The 14,649-nt window shown below is 39.7% G+C and overlaps 1 protein-coding gene and 1 pseudogene across 27 annotated transcripts in view; one reads left to right on the forward strand and one right to left on the reverse strand.

Annotated features, from left to right (window-relative positions):
- Nucleotides 1-14,649, forward strand: part of NUP210L (nucleoporin 210 like) — a 94,929-nt gene that overhangs the window by 77,813 nt on the left and 2,467 nt on the right. For 14 of the 27 annotated variants that reach the window (XM_081494682.1, XM_081494683.1, XM_081494694.1 and 11 more), the window contains 7 exons: nucleotides 1,015-1,190; nucleotides 1,823-2,040; nucleotides 3,641-3,777; nucleotides 5,250-5,376; nucleotides 8,050-8,196; nucleotides 12,735-12,985; nucleotides 13,447-13,651. In XM_081494682.1, coding sequence (XP_081350808.1) covers nucleotides 1,015-1,190; nucleotides 1,823-2,040; nucleotides 3,641-3,777; nucleotides 5,250-5,376; nucleotides 8,050-8,196; nucleotides 12,735-12,985; nucleotides 13,447-13,651 — 1,261 coding nt within the window. Of the gene's footprint in view, nucleotides 1-1,014; nucleotides 1,191-1,822; nucleotides 2,041-2,773; nucleotides 3,095-3,640; nucleotides 3,778-5,249; nucleotides 5,377-8,049; nucleotides 8,197-12,734; nucleotides 12,986-13,446; nucleotides 13,652-14,649 lie in introns of all 27 variants that reach the window. The other 13 variants (XM_081494676.1, XM_081494681.1, XM_081494679.1 and 10 more) reach the window with 9 other exon arrangements.
- On the reverse strand, nucleotides 10,900-11,157 carry LOC145507791 (small EDRK-rich factor 1-like; annotated as a pseudogene).

The raw sequence follows: 14,649 nt of genomic DNA on the forward strand, positions 1-14,649 counted from the left end.
ATCAAATTAAAGTGGACTTTAGAGTCCTTGTTATAAAAGGATTAATCTCAAAATGGTATGACCGTTTTCTGAGCAACTTTGGCAAAAGGATTGGTATGAGAGAAATGCAGAACTGTTACTATCAAAATTAGGCTTTTTGATATGTTTAAAATGTTTTTAGATTTTTTTAAAAAATTAGAATTAGAAGAGACCTTAGAAGTAAATTAGTCTAAAACAAACAAAATGTTTGAGGCATTAAAAATCTAGTATGTTCCAGCCTTGTGTTTCTCCTTTTATGTATATATTTTTTTTACCTACCACAAAACCCCATTATACAAGCATTATTAGCCCTATTAAACTGATAAGAAATATAAAACCTAGAATGGTTAAATGAAGATATGAAATGATAAAGCTAGGTTTCAAAGCTGGACTTCCCTTACTGTATCACGGTATTTTACTTCCCTTACTTTATCTGTTATAGTGCAAAAACACAATCTATAGTATTCTTGATAAATTATCAATTACTTAACAATAAATATTGACACTCTTCACAAAAGAGGAAATACAGTCCATTCCTCAAAAAACTCCAGCTTTGCTTCATATTTCTGCTGTTTTAATGATTAAAAGAGGCTTCCCAGGTGGCACAGTGGTAAAGAATCCACTTGCCAATGCAAGAGATGCCAGAGACACAGGTTTGAACCCTCAGTTGGGAAGATCCCCTGGAGAAGGAAATGACAACACACTCCAGTATTCTTGCCTGGAAAATTCCATGGACAGAGGAGCCTGGTGGGCTACAGTCCATGGAGTCACTAAGAGTCAGATATGACTGAGCAACTGAGCACGCACTGATAATTAAAAGCCATTTCCTGTACTGTTATATTTCTTTTTCACTCTGATTTAAGTCATCTGAAAGAGCTAGCTAACTTCCTATAAAAGAGGAACACGATTTTTATCATTGATTATAAGTCTCAGAATATGGTCATAGCTTCTCTCCAGTGCATCCTGCTCTGTACCAGTAGGTTTTGTCTCCCACAGGTAGCACCAGTGACATACCTGCGAATGAGCAGCTACCCCAAGCTGTACACGGCTCAAGGGAGGACCCTATCAGCCTTTCCCTTGGGCATGTCTCTTACCTTCATTGTTCAGTTTTACAATAGCATCGGAGAGAAATTCCACACACACAATACCCAGCTTTATCTGGCTTTAAACAGGTATGGAAGGCAAAGGAATGGTATTAACATTATGGCAGAAATCTTGTAGATTAGCCTGTTATATAGCAGCTCTAGTAAATTCTTCTCATGTTATGCACTTGGAATCTGATCTTTCTTTCATTAAGATGGGGAGGGACAGTTGACTTTAGTATTGGGACTTCCCTGGAGATTCAGTGGTTAGGACTCCATGCTTTCACTTCTGTGGGCCTGGGTCAATCCCTGGTTGAGGAACTAAAGTCACACATGGTGGTATGACCAAAAAAACAACAAAACAAAAAACTATATGCTTTTTAAAAAAATGGGGGAAAGACCAGAATTAATTAATCAATGAAGAAAATTTTTAATATGTTTTGAATTTGACAAGTCCTAGTTCATACAAAACTCCTATAGGGAGCCAACTGGAGTATTATCAAAAAGCCAAACTGGAAAAAAAAATTTTTTAAGAAAAATAGCCTAGCTGGGCACCATGTATATAAGTGTAATCAACCTGATCCCTGGCCCTTGTTGTTTACTCTCCACTGTAGAATTCCATCTGAACTTTTGAGCTACTGAATATAAAATATTGTGATAGGGTGTGACTCCAGAACTGTTGACTCTTTTCTGAGATTTCTACCTTTCATGTCTACTTTCAGAGATGACCTGCTGCTCATTGGACCAGGGAATAGGAACTATACTTACATGGCCCAGGCTGTGAACAGAGGGGTGACACTTGTGGGGCTCTGGGACCGGAGACATCCAGGCATGGCAGATTATATCCCTGTTTCTGTAGAGCATGCCATCGAGCCAGACACCAAGCTTACCTTTGTTGGAGATGTCATCTGCTTCAGTACTTACCTCCTCAACCAGAATGGTTTGGATATTTTCCCTTTCTCAACCTCACAACTGACAGGATTAGAAAGCAACTCATCCCTTAGAGGATTTCTCTCTGAGAAAGAAAATACTTTAGTGTATTTTATTATTTTTCATGTTCATTGATAATTCTCAGTTTAGTGCCCATTTCTCTCCATAGCCAGCTGACTAGAAGTCATCCAGTAATATTTATCAAATGTCTATTGAACACATAGGCAGTGTAGAGTACCATGCCTTCTCCTCCACTCCCAGCTTCTGAAGGAAGGTAATTGCAAAGTTGAACATCAATAAAGGATGAAATGAAAGGAAGGAAAAGACAGTTAGGCTTTAGTTCTAAGAACCAATTGTGTGTACACTGTTTTGTGAGGCAATTTTAAAGGCCTAACTTCCACGTATACCATCACTGAAAGAAGGTTTGGCCTTGTACTGGGCTACAGTATTCTCATGATCAGCAAAGTATTTCTGTTCTAAGAAGTACTATTGAGTTACAGAAAATCAATCTTGGCTTTGGAAATGTGTTATATCTTTAGGCTTACAGGTAGCATATCCCAAAATGGTATACACTGACTGGTTGTATGCAATCAAATAATCCATCCAAGTAAGGCTGGCTGGGGTGGTATGTGGTTTGGGTTTTGCATCCTTTTTGGGGAATTATGGATACATGTTATTTGGGTAAAGTGATGTAACATTGGACCTGAATTTAACATTAACCATATATTTTGGACTTGATACAGAGGGAACTCTATTCAGCCTGGGTCAAATCCTCCAATCCTGACAACTGACTTGTAAGCAACCACTACTTACTAACATGTAATCCAGGGTCAGTGAGCTAACTGCTTATAATACCATGACTGTTAATCTTTTGTCGATGAAGCAGAGGCTTTTTTACTTCCTTGTCCTAGGTTCTGTCAGGATGGTCACTCTTGTCATTCTGGAATTTTGGGTCATCTCAAGTCAGTACCACTTTGGATGAGGAAGCAGAAGGGCCACATTCGAGGATCAGTAATCCAATCTAATATTTGACATTTCGCTGGCACCTTGGGACTTAAGCCAAAGTAAACTAATCCTTTCTTCTGCCAGTTGATACCTGCTTGCAGTCTTCCTGCTGATATCAATCAGTAGGTCAAAGCAGATTCATTCTCAGCAGGGTCTATACAAAGTTTAAGGAGTGCTATTCCTATGTGTAAAAGATGTTTTTCTTTTTCCTAAGGAGAACAGTTACATTCTCCAAGTAGCTTCTTTTGTGATTCTAAGGTCAGCAGTTCCTATTTTGTTTTGCTGGCATGATATATGAAGAGGAACCCAACATTAGGAAAACAAAGTTAGGGACTTCCCTGATAGTCCAGTGGTTAAGACTCTGTGCTTCCATTGCAGGGGGCATGGGTTCAATCCCTGGTCCAGGAACTAATATTCCCACATGCCACGTAGCACTGTCAAAAAATAAAAAGAAAACAAAGTTATCCTCAAAGCTGGGTGCTCTTCCTGGGAAGGGATATATGTATGCTTAAATGATCTACTGACTTGGATTCTGAGTAAGGTTAGAATGACCATCAATTTATATCAAAGATTGCAGTCAACTGCTTTCTCTTGTCTTTTCCTAGGTGAACCTGGGATGTGGATGATTTCTGCTGACAATATTCTACAAACAGACATTGTCACTGGGGTAGGAGTGGCCAGGAGTCCAGGAATAGCAACTATCTTTCATGACATCCCAGGACTAGTGAAAACATATCGAGAGGTAAACTTAATGATATGAGTTGAAGAGTCCATGGGCATTCCTTGGTGGCCTAGTGGTTAGAATTCCAGGCTTTCACTGCCATGGAGCAGGTTCCATCTCCAGGTTGGAGAATTGAGATTCCACACAAGTCTAAAGTAACTACTTCCATATATGGTAATATATATATAGGAAGCAGATCTAATTAAAGAAATATACGCATCTATCAGATACAAAACCAGACAACAAACTTTATTGAAACAGATAATTTAAGCATAGATTAAGGTTCTTAACCAAAGGAATGACTAGTCTTATTTATAATGTAAAATATCACTGTGGCTACTGATTGGTACTAGACTATAGGGACAAGAGTAGAAGCTGAGAGACCAGTTATTGCAGTTCCCAGCTGAGATATGATGGTGGATCAGAGTGACAATTGAGGAGGTGGTGAAAAGTTGATCAGGTTCTAAATATATTTTATAGGTATAGTTGATACAGTTTCCTGACAGATTATATGTAAAGTTCAAAAGAATCAAGAATGACTTAAGGTTTTTTATTGAACAACTAAAAGGACAGGACAGAATTGTCATCAATTGAAATGGTTAAGACTGTAGGTGGAACAGTTTTGGAGAAAAGATCAGTTTTGGGACACATAAAGTTGGATGTCTATTAGATGTCAATTGGATGTGTTGAGGTAGCTAGATATAAAAGTCTGGAAATCATTGGCATAGAGATATTTAAGATCACCAAGATCACCAAGAGAGTGAGTGTAAATAGAGAAGAGGTCCAAGAGCTAAGTTCTGGAAACACACCAGTATTAAGACCCCTGAAAGAAGAATAAGAACCAACAAGGGAGATTTATAGGACTTTATAAGATTTATAAGAATGACTGGGGAAGTGGGAGGGAGTGGGAATACTGGTGTCCAGGAAGCCAAGTGAAGAAGGTATTTCAAGGAGGAAGAGTGGTCAACCACATGAAAGCTACTGATGGGTCAAGTGTGAGGACTGAGAAATGACCACTTTTTTTTTGCAATATGGAGCCTGGTGACTTTGATGAGTAGCTTCAGTGGAATAAAGGGACTGGAAGTTTGACTTGAGAATTGAAAAAGAGGACTTGGAGATAGTCCTCTTTAAGGAGTTGGAGTCAAGAGTTTGTTTCACCGATAACTTTAAAAATGGGAAAAATAATGGCTTAGGAATGATTTAGTAGAGAAGGAAAATTTGACATGGGAGTAGGAGGAATTAATAGGGAATCATACACAGGGAAGATATGTCACAAGGAATAATGGACAAAGATCTCTTTTTAGAAAAAAAATGTTATTTTCTTCTCAGAAGTAAACCGATTTTGTGGTTTTCGAAATATGTGATCACTAGAAGGGCAATTTGCTCTTATGTGAAACATATGCTTTTAGCTAAACAAGTTATGAGGGTTGGAGAGGAAGGGAACCAGATTCTCTAAGAACTTAGGTTCTAATTTTCCTTTGGTTTGCTAACAGGTGGTGGTCAATGCATCATCAAGATTAACATTCAGTTATGACCTCAAGACTTACCTCACCAATACCCCCAATTCAACTGTGTTCAAGCTGTTCATCACCACTGGCAGAAATGGTATCAATCTTAAAGGTCAAGAATCTCTTTATAGTTCTGAGTGATTATTCCCACCTTTCTCGTCCTCCGTCAATTAATTCACCTCTTTGGATTAGCAATCCAAGTTTTCTTTCATTTCAAAATTGATTCTACTTTTACAACAGAATCATTGAGAGCTGTGAGATCTCAGAATTATGACTGGATTAAGGTTTTAAAATAGGCTCAACCTAGTCACTACTGTCTTTCTGCTTGTAACCCTGCCAGAGAACAGGAGGTAGCCTAGACCAAGAATTTCCAAACATGGATGATTTTCAAGGTTACCCAAAGAAATCTTTTAAAAATACAAATTCTTAGGCTCAATCCAGAGATTTAGTAAGTTTGGGATAAAGCATAAGGTAAAATTCTTTTAAAGCTTCTCCAGATTTGAGAATTATTGGACTAGATAATTACCTGAAATGTTATTTGCTCAGCAAATTTGCCTTGTGTATTTTTTCATTTTGTATTGGGCCATGATTTATTGTCAAAAAAAGGGGGAGGAGGGCTTCCCTGGTGGCTCAGTGGTAAAGAATCCACGTGCCAGTGTAGGAGCCACAGGTTTGATCCCTGGTCCAGGAAGACCTCACATGCCAAGGAGCAACTAAGCCCATGTGCCACAACCATTGAACCTGTGCTCTAGAGCCCAGGAACTGCAACTACTGAGCCATGCACCGCAACTACTGAAGCCCGCATGCCCTAGAGCCAGTGCTCTGTAATAAGAGAAGCCACTGAAACGAGAAGCCTGTGCACCACAACTAGAGAGTAGGCCCCACTCACTGCAACTAGAGAAAAGACCACACAGCAGTGAAGACAAGACCAGCACAGCCAAAAATAAATAAGTAAAATTATTTTTTAATGTCAGGGGAGGAGGAAAGATAACTAAAATATAAGAAGCTCCTAATAGATTCCAAATACTATGTTAGGAATTTTTATACCTTTTATCTCATTTAACAATCACATCATGTAGTAATTATCATCATTTTAAAGATGAGAATATTGGGGCAGGGAATGGATTGGGAGATTGGGATTGACATATATATACTGCTATGTATAAAACAGATAACTGATGAAAACTGACTATACAGGGAACTCTACTCAGTGCTCTGTGGTGATCTAAATGGGAAGGAAATCCAGAAAAGAGGGAATATATGTATACATATAACTGATTCACTTTGCTGTACAGCAGAAACTAACACAACATTGTAAAGCCACTATACTCCAACAAAAATTTTTTTAAAAGATGAGAGTACTGGGAATTCCTTGGTGGCCCAGTGCTCTCACTGCTGAGGGCCTGGGTTCAATCCTTGGTCAGGGAAAAAAAAAAATGAGAATACTAAGAGCAAGTAATTTCTACAAGGTAACAAACCAGTTAGTGGCAAAAGTAGTAGATATGTTCCACTCCAAAGTCCATGTACATCCTTTCATTCATCTTTTTGTTTTTATAGAACAGATTCCAGATTTGGGGGGTGGGGGTGGATGGAGGGATAGTGGGGGATGAGAAAACATGCAAAACCAACCAGAGAAGTCCAGAATAGAACAGAATATAATGTCTGTAAACCTTAAGATAATTTAAACTCTTATTGACCTTCCTTTAAAAATATGTATTTATTTATTTACTTGGCTGTGTTGTGTCTTAGTTGCAGCATGTGGAATCTAGTTCCCTGACCAGGGATGGAACCTGGGCCCCCTGCATTCAGAGGACAGAGTCCTAGCCACTGGACCACCAGTGAAGTCCCTCTAATTGCTCGTTTTGTCCTTCAATTTTTAAGCACTTAATATATTTTCTTTTCACAGTAGATATTTAATCTGATAAATACAATCTAAGTATGTATGTATAAATAAGAGTATTTGATCTTTAAAGTTCTCCAGGTTCTTTTACAAAGTATTAAATGTTTCTTCATAACATATTCTCTCACTGTTATCTACCTTATTAAATTTTACAAAGAGATTGCAATTTTTTTCTCTGCAGAATCTTTCTAAAACCACAACTTATGAAACTTAATGTAACAGTTCCTTTGATATTGCTGATAGTCTCCAAAAGATGAGAATGATCACTGGACTGCTGGCAATTGAGAAAGAGCTTTAGCAAACCGAGACCATAAAGAAACTGTGCAAGGGAAAATCTTGTTACCAAGACACGGGTTTCTATTTAATTTAAAATGCATCTATTGCAGCTGACCTAACCTTGGTGCCAGTTGATTTCTTGCTGGCTGTGTGGCTGCTGTTTAAGGCATCACTTGTAATGAAGTTCTAGAGATCTTTGACTAGATGCATACTGCAATCAATTATGGAAAACAAATCTTCCTAGATTTAAAAGCTACCTCCCAAGTGTAGCATTTTATTTCTAAAAACTGCCCAATTTCTCGGTAATCTTATTCCCATTAATGAATTCCAAAAACTTTTGAAAGAGAACACCAGCTATATTATTGATAATAGAAACCCCATTATAGTCACAGACTAGCAGAGGCAAGCGTCTTAACACTCTCCTTTCACCTTGATTGTGGTAAGACCCAACAGAGCTGGGAAGTAGACAGCTGTAGCAATTCAAACAGAGCTGACCCTTCTTTCTTATTTTTTAAATTCCAAACTTCCTCTCTCTATAATATATATATGTTTCCCCTTTTACAAATTCCTCTTAGTGACAAAGCTATTTACCTCTTTTCTGCTCTCTAGGATCCTGCACCCCAAGTCAGGCCTTGGCCATTACAACACTTCTTCCAGAGACCCTTATGCTGTGCCATGTACAGTTCAGTAATACTTTACTAGACATTCCAGCAAGTAAAGTCTTTCATGTCCATTCAGATTTCAGCATGGAAAAAGGTGGGTTCCACCAGTTGAATCTGGTTCCCCTCTTGTTTTCGTACTTGTACAAATGTCACTTTATTGGTTTACATTTCTGCTTTCTAGTTTCATCTGCTATGTAACTATGGCAGCTTTCTCAGTCAGCATTTTTGTTCTATCCATTCAACAAACTTTTAACACATATCTATAATATGCTATGCTTTTCTATTATAACTTACTATTTTCTCCTTTGTTAGCCTGTTATCTTTGTGAGGGCTTGGATTATGTCTCATACATCTTTTGTTCCCAACTAGTAGCACAATGTTTGAATGCTGTTGAACTGAAGGATATTCTAAGCAGAACAGCATTAACAAGTAGAAAGAAGAAATAGGCATGACTTCGGGAGGACTTTAAATAAATCAACTGATCAAAAATAAGACAATTCACACCAAATATAAATAGGTAGTGCTATATCATGGGAGAGCTTTTACTCCAAGGTCAGACAGTTTGAATGGTAATGAGAAACCACTGAAGGAAGGCTAATCCCAGTAAACTGTTGAGCACCAAATAGAATGCCTGGTACCAGGATGGGCACTGGAGATAGAGGAGCAAGACAAGGCTTTTAAATCTTCCTGGAACTGCAATCTCAATCTCAAAAATGACAGAATGATCTCTGTTTGTTTCCAAGGCAAACCATTCAATATCACACTAATCCAAGTCTATGCCGCAACCAGTAATGCTGAAGAAGCTGAAGTTGAATGGTTCTATGAAGACATACAAGATCTCCTAGAACTAACATCCAAAAAAGATGTTCTCTTCATTGTAGGGGACTGGAATGCAAAAGTAGGAAGTCAAGAGCTACCTGGAGTAACAGGCAAATTTGGCCTTGGAGTACAAAACGAAGCAGGTCAAAGGCTAACAGAGTTTTGCCAAGAGAACCCACTGGTCATAGCAAACACCCTCTTCCAACAACACAAGAGAAAACTCTATACACGGACATCACCAGATGGTCAATGCCTACATCAGATTGATTATATTCTTTGCAGCCAAAGATGGAGAAGCTCTATATAGTCAGCAAAAACAAGACCAGGAGCTGACTGTGGCTCAGATCATGAATTCCTTATTGCCAAATTCAGACTTAAATTGAAGAAAGTAGGGAAAACCACTAGATGATTCAGGTATGACCTAAATCAAATCTCTTACGATCATACAGTGGAAGTGACAAATAGATTGAAGGGATTAGATCTGATAGAGTGTCTGAAGAACCATGGACAGAGGTTCATGACATTGTACAGGAGGCAGTAATCCAGACCATCCCCAAGATAAAGAAATGCAAAAAGGCAAAATGATTGTCTGACGAGGCCTTACAAATAGCTGAGAAAAGAAAAGCTAAAGGCAAAGGAGAAAAGGAAAGATATTGCCATTTGAATGCAGAGTTCCAAAGAATAGCAAGGAGATATAAGAAACCCTTCCTCAGTGATCAATGCAAAGAAATAGAGGAAACAATAGAATGGGAAAGACTAGAGATCTCTTCAAGAAAATTAGAGATGCCAAGGGAACATTTCATGCAAAGATGAGCACAATAAAGGACAGAAATGGTATGGACCTAACAGAAGCAGAAGAAATATTAAGAAGAGGTAGCAAGAATACACAGAACTATACATAAAAGATCTTCATGACCCAGATAATCACAATGGTGTGGTCACTCACCTAGAGCCAGACATTCTGGAACATGAAGTCAAGTGGGCCTTAGGAAGCATCACTACAAACAAAGCTAGTGGAGGTGATGAAATTCCAGTTGAGCTATTTCCAATCCTAAAAGATGATGCTATGAAAGTGCTGCACTCAGTATGCCAGCAAATCTGGAAAACTCAGCAGTGGCCACTGCTGGAAAAGGTCAGTTTTCATTCCAATCCCAAAGAAAGGCAATGCCAAAGAATGTTCAAACTACCACACAATTGCACTCATCTCACATGCTAGCAAAGTAATGCTCAAAATTCTCCAAGCCAGGCTTCAACAATACATGAACCATGAACTTCCAGATGTTCAAGCTGGATTTAGAAAAGGCAGAGGAACCAGAGATCAAATTGCCAACATCTATTGGATCACTGAAAAAGCAAAAAAGTTCCAGAAAAATATCTTCTTTTGATTTATTGACTACGCCAAAGCCTTTGACTGTGCGGATCTCAGCAAACTGTAGAAAATTTCTCAAGAGATCGGAATACCAGACCACCTGATGTGCCTCCTGAGAAATCTGTATGCAGGTCAAGAAGCAACAGTTAGAACAAGAGACTGGCTCCAAATCGGGAAAGGAGTACATCAAGGCTGTATATTGTCACCCTGCTTATTTAACTTATATGCAGAGTACATCATACAAAATGCCAGGCTGGATAAAGCACAAACTGGAATCAAGATTGCTAGGAGAAATATCAATAACCTCAGACATGCAGAATGACACCACCTTTATCGCAGAAAGAGAAGAACTAAAAAGCCTCTTGATGAAAGTCAAAGAGGAGGGTGAAAAAGTTGGCTTAAAACAACATTCAGAAAACTAAGATCATGGCATCCGGTCCAATTACTTCATGGCAAATAGATGTGGAAACAGTGGCTGACTTTATTTATTTTGCATGGTTAGTGTTTTATTCTTTGAAGAATGGTTCTGAAACATCACACTAAGTCACGATGAAATGAAAAGTTTAAAATAGTTTTATAAGGGTATAACATATGTACTGACTGTTCACTCTACGAAATCTTGATCATAGAGCTTATGATACACCTAGTTAGCAGTAGCACCCAGGTTTTCCAAATAGTCATCATTTCTCTCGTTTGCATAGACTTCTTCTCATTGGCTGCCTTCTGCTTTTGTTGCATGATCTCAGAGTCCCTCTGCTTCCTCTGAGAGGTAGTCAGGCTATCCTCTTTTCTTTTTCCCTTACTAATTTCCTGGGATTTCTTCATGTTTTTCTGGCGGGCAAGTTCTCATTGATTTCCACGGGCCATGATGACAACTGTACCAAACCTGGAAGAGAGCAACTCAGAAAAGGAATGACTTCCTCGCACTCTCAACCACCATCCCCACCCGTTGATCTGGAAGACTGAGCCCCTGCGGGCCCCCCCTGCCAGGATTCGCCTGTTGAGACTTTATTTTGGGGGGGCTCCAAAATCACTGCAGATGGTGACTGCAGCCATGCAATTAGAAGATGCTTGCTTCTTGGAAGAAAAGCTATAACCAACCTAGACAGCATATTAAAAAGCAGAGACATTACTTTGCCAACAAAGGTCCATCTAGTCAAAGCTAAGGTTTTTCCAGTAGTCATGTATGGATGTGAGAGTTGGAGTATAAGGAAAACTGAGTGCCGAAGAATTGATGCTTTTGAACTGTGGTGTTGGAGAAGACTCTTGAGAGTCCCTTGGACTGCAAGGAGATCTATCCATTCAATCCTGAAGGAAATCAGTCCTGAATATACTTTGGAAGGACTGATGCTGAAGCTCCAATACTTTGGCCACCTGATGTGAAGAACTGACTCACTGGAAAAGACCCTGATGCTGGGCAAGACTGAAGGTGAGAGAAGGGAACAACAGAGGATGAGATGGTTGGATGGCATCACCGACATGATGGACATGAGTTTGAGTAGACTCCAGGAGTTGGTGATGGACAGGGAAGCCTGGCATGCTGTAGTCCTTGGGGTCGCAGAGTTGGACACGACTGAGCAACTGAAAAGAACTAAGAACTGCACAGGCTGATTAGTTACACACATGGGATGCTAGATGGCAGAAAGAAAGGAGTATTTGTATCAAACCTGGGTGTGAAGAGTCAGGTTTTATAGGAAAAGTAACCTCTAGAAGGATGACCACGACTGAGGTGGATGTGAAGAGAACAGGACATTCCAGGCAATACAGAGCCCTGGAAAAGTTTTCAAAACTAAGTTTAAAGTACATACTGGCAGTACACAAAATGGATAAGAATGGAAGGTAAGGAGACTAGCAAATGCAATTTACATTGCAGTAATCCAAGCATGAATTGACAAGTGTCTAGGCCAGAATAACAGAGAAATACTAACAGAAGTGTCAGATATGAGATATTTCAAAGGATGAGTTAGCAAGATTTGGATATAGGAATGAAAGAAAGGGTGTCAAAAGACAACCAACGTTGACCATGGGTAACTAGAAAAACAGTATTAACAGAAATAAGGCCATCAAGAGGTGGTTTGATAAGTGATTAAACCATGTTCAAAGCTTGCCTTTCTTCCACAAAGCCTTTACTGTTGTCACCAACTCTGACTACTTCAGCCTTTATCCCCTTAATTTCCACTTGTACCACATTATTTAATATTCCCTGACATGCTGACTAACCAGTAATGGCATCCTTACCTTAAGTTCAATTATTGGTTCCCTGGGACTGTTATATCTTTGGTAAACTCCTCCATAGAGGCCAACAGTATGCTAATGGTGAATACTCAAAACTGAGTTCATTTCCTTTTGAATTTGCATGTTAACTATTTTTCCTTCCTATCCTAATCCAATTGACTAAATAGGGCCTCTGAACCTTCCTGCTCAGTTTTTCCTCTTTTCTTCAGGGGTTTATGTCTGCCTAATCAAGGTTCGACCCCAGTCAGAGGAACTGCTCCAGGTCCTCAGCACCGCTGACACCTCAGTCTATGGTTGGGCCACACTTGTCAGTGAGCGTAGCAAGAATGGAATGCAAAGAATCCTCATTCCTTTCATCCCAGCCTTTTACATCAACCAGTCAGAATTGGTTCTTAGCCACAAAAAAGACGTCGGGGAGCTAAGAGTACTGGGAGTGGATAGAGTTCTCGAGAAGCTAGAGGTATGTTAAGGACTGAAGCAAAACAGATCAGGGTTTAATGAGATTTTTCATTCTCAGTCCAGGGTAAAGGAATAGATACTGAATGACTTGATAACATTCACCACAGGAAATTCCTAAAACAGAAAATCTGTCCACTTCATAATGCCATGGGGGCTCCCAGAGTCCAAAATCTAAGTCATGAGCCTTGTCTGGAAGATAACACACACACACACACACACACACACACACACCAATGCTATCCTGAGAGTTTTAGAATGCTAAAAACTTTTGAAGGCTATGTTATTCTCACACAGATGGTTTTCTTCCCCTACTCTTCAACACATCTCAGTGTGAAAAAGTGACTTGTCAGCTAGCTAGAACTAGAAATCCAGATGTCTTACTGTATATATTTACAGTTGGAATGTATTGACACAAAACTGACTTTTCTTCTTTCAAACAAGTTCCATTTTCTTTTCTCCAAGGTTTTCCCCAGCTCCCCAGTTCTAGTGGTCTCTGGCCATAGGCACTCTTCGCTCACACCTGGCCTGGCCATCTACCCTGTAAGAGTAGTCAACTTCACGTCCCTCCAGCAGATGGCATCACCTGTTTTCATCAACATCTCCTGTGTGCTCACCAGTCAAAGTGAGGCTATACGAGTGAGAGCTATGAAAGCCAAGTCTGGTGCAGGTGAGCATGAGGGTGCCTATTTTTAATCTAGAGGCAAAAAGACAGACTGTATTACAATTTAGTTTAGAATTTAATTAATGGGAAACATTCAGCCACTTGATCAAGATTATTCAAACTAGCTGGGACATGGATCTTTATTCTCCAAGCCTACCCTATAAACTGTAACCTTCAGGTAGCATTCTTATAACTTGTTTAGTCACTGTCGTGTCCCAGGCTCCTCTGTCCATGGGATTCTCCAGGTAAGGATACTGGAGTGGGTTGCCATCTCCTTCTCTAGGAGTCTCCTGCTTGGCAGGTGGATTTTTTACCACTGAGCCACCAGGAGACTTGGGTTGGATCCCTGGGTCGGGAAGATCCCCTGGAGGAAACGGCAACTCACTACAGTATTGTTGCCTGTAAAACCCCACGGACAGAGGAGCCTGGCAGGCTACAGTCTATGAGGTCACAGAGAGTTGGACATAACTTAGTAACCAAGCACACGTTAGGATAGTCAGAGAACCATTCTCCATATATCTGCCCCTCCCACTTGCCCATGCCTCAAGGTAAACATTTCTCTTAATTACTGGGCTTACCTTATGGCTCAGTTGGGAAAGAATCTGCCTGCGATGCAGATCTGGGTTCAATTCCTGGGTTGTGAAGATCCCCTGGAGAAGGGAATGGCAACCCACTCCAGTATTCTTGCCTGGAGAATCCAGGAGTGAATTAGGCTGAACCTTAGTACCTCTAACGGGAGAAAGGTTTTGGTTTCTATGAGCATCCAATTTGTATGAGTCAGTAAATACTCTTAAGCATATTTATATGCATTTTAATTCTCCTTCTAAAGGGTTTCCTAAAACTCTTTAAGAAATGTTTTCCCCTTTAAAGAGTTCAAATTGAGATGTTCAGGGTCCCACCACTAGAGAATGTTCAAACCCAATCTGTGCTGTGAGAGCAGTTTTTTAAACTGAGTTCATGGATCTCTATAAAGGTTCTCAGAATTCAAGGTGTCCATGCCCTGA

This window comes from Giraffa tippelskirchi, chromosome 5 (assembly GCF_054371585.1).
Source record: "Giraffa tippelskirchi isolate mGirTip1 chromosome 5, T2T-mGirTip1v1.2.pri, whole genome shotgun sequence".
In the NCBI taxonomy this organism is placed as follows: Eukaryota; Metazoa; Chordata; class Mammalia; order Artiodactyla; family Giraffidae; genus Giraffa; species Giraffa tippelskirchi.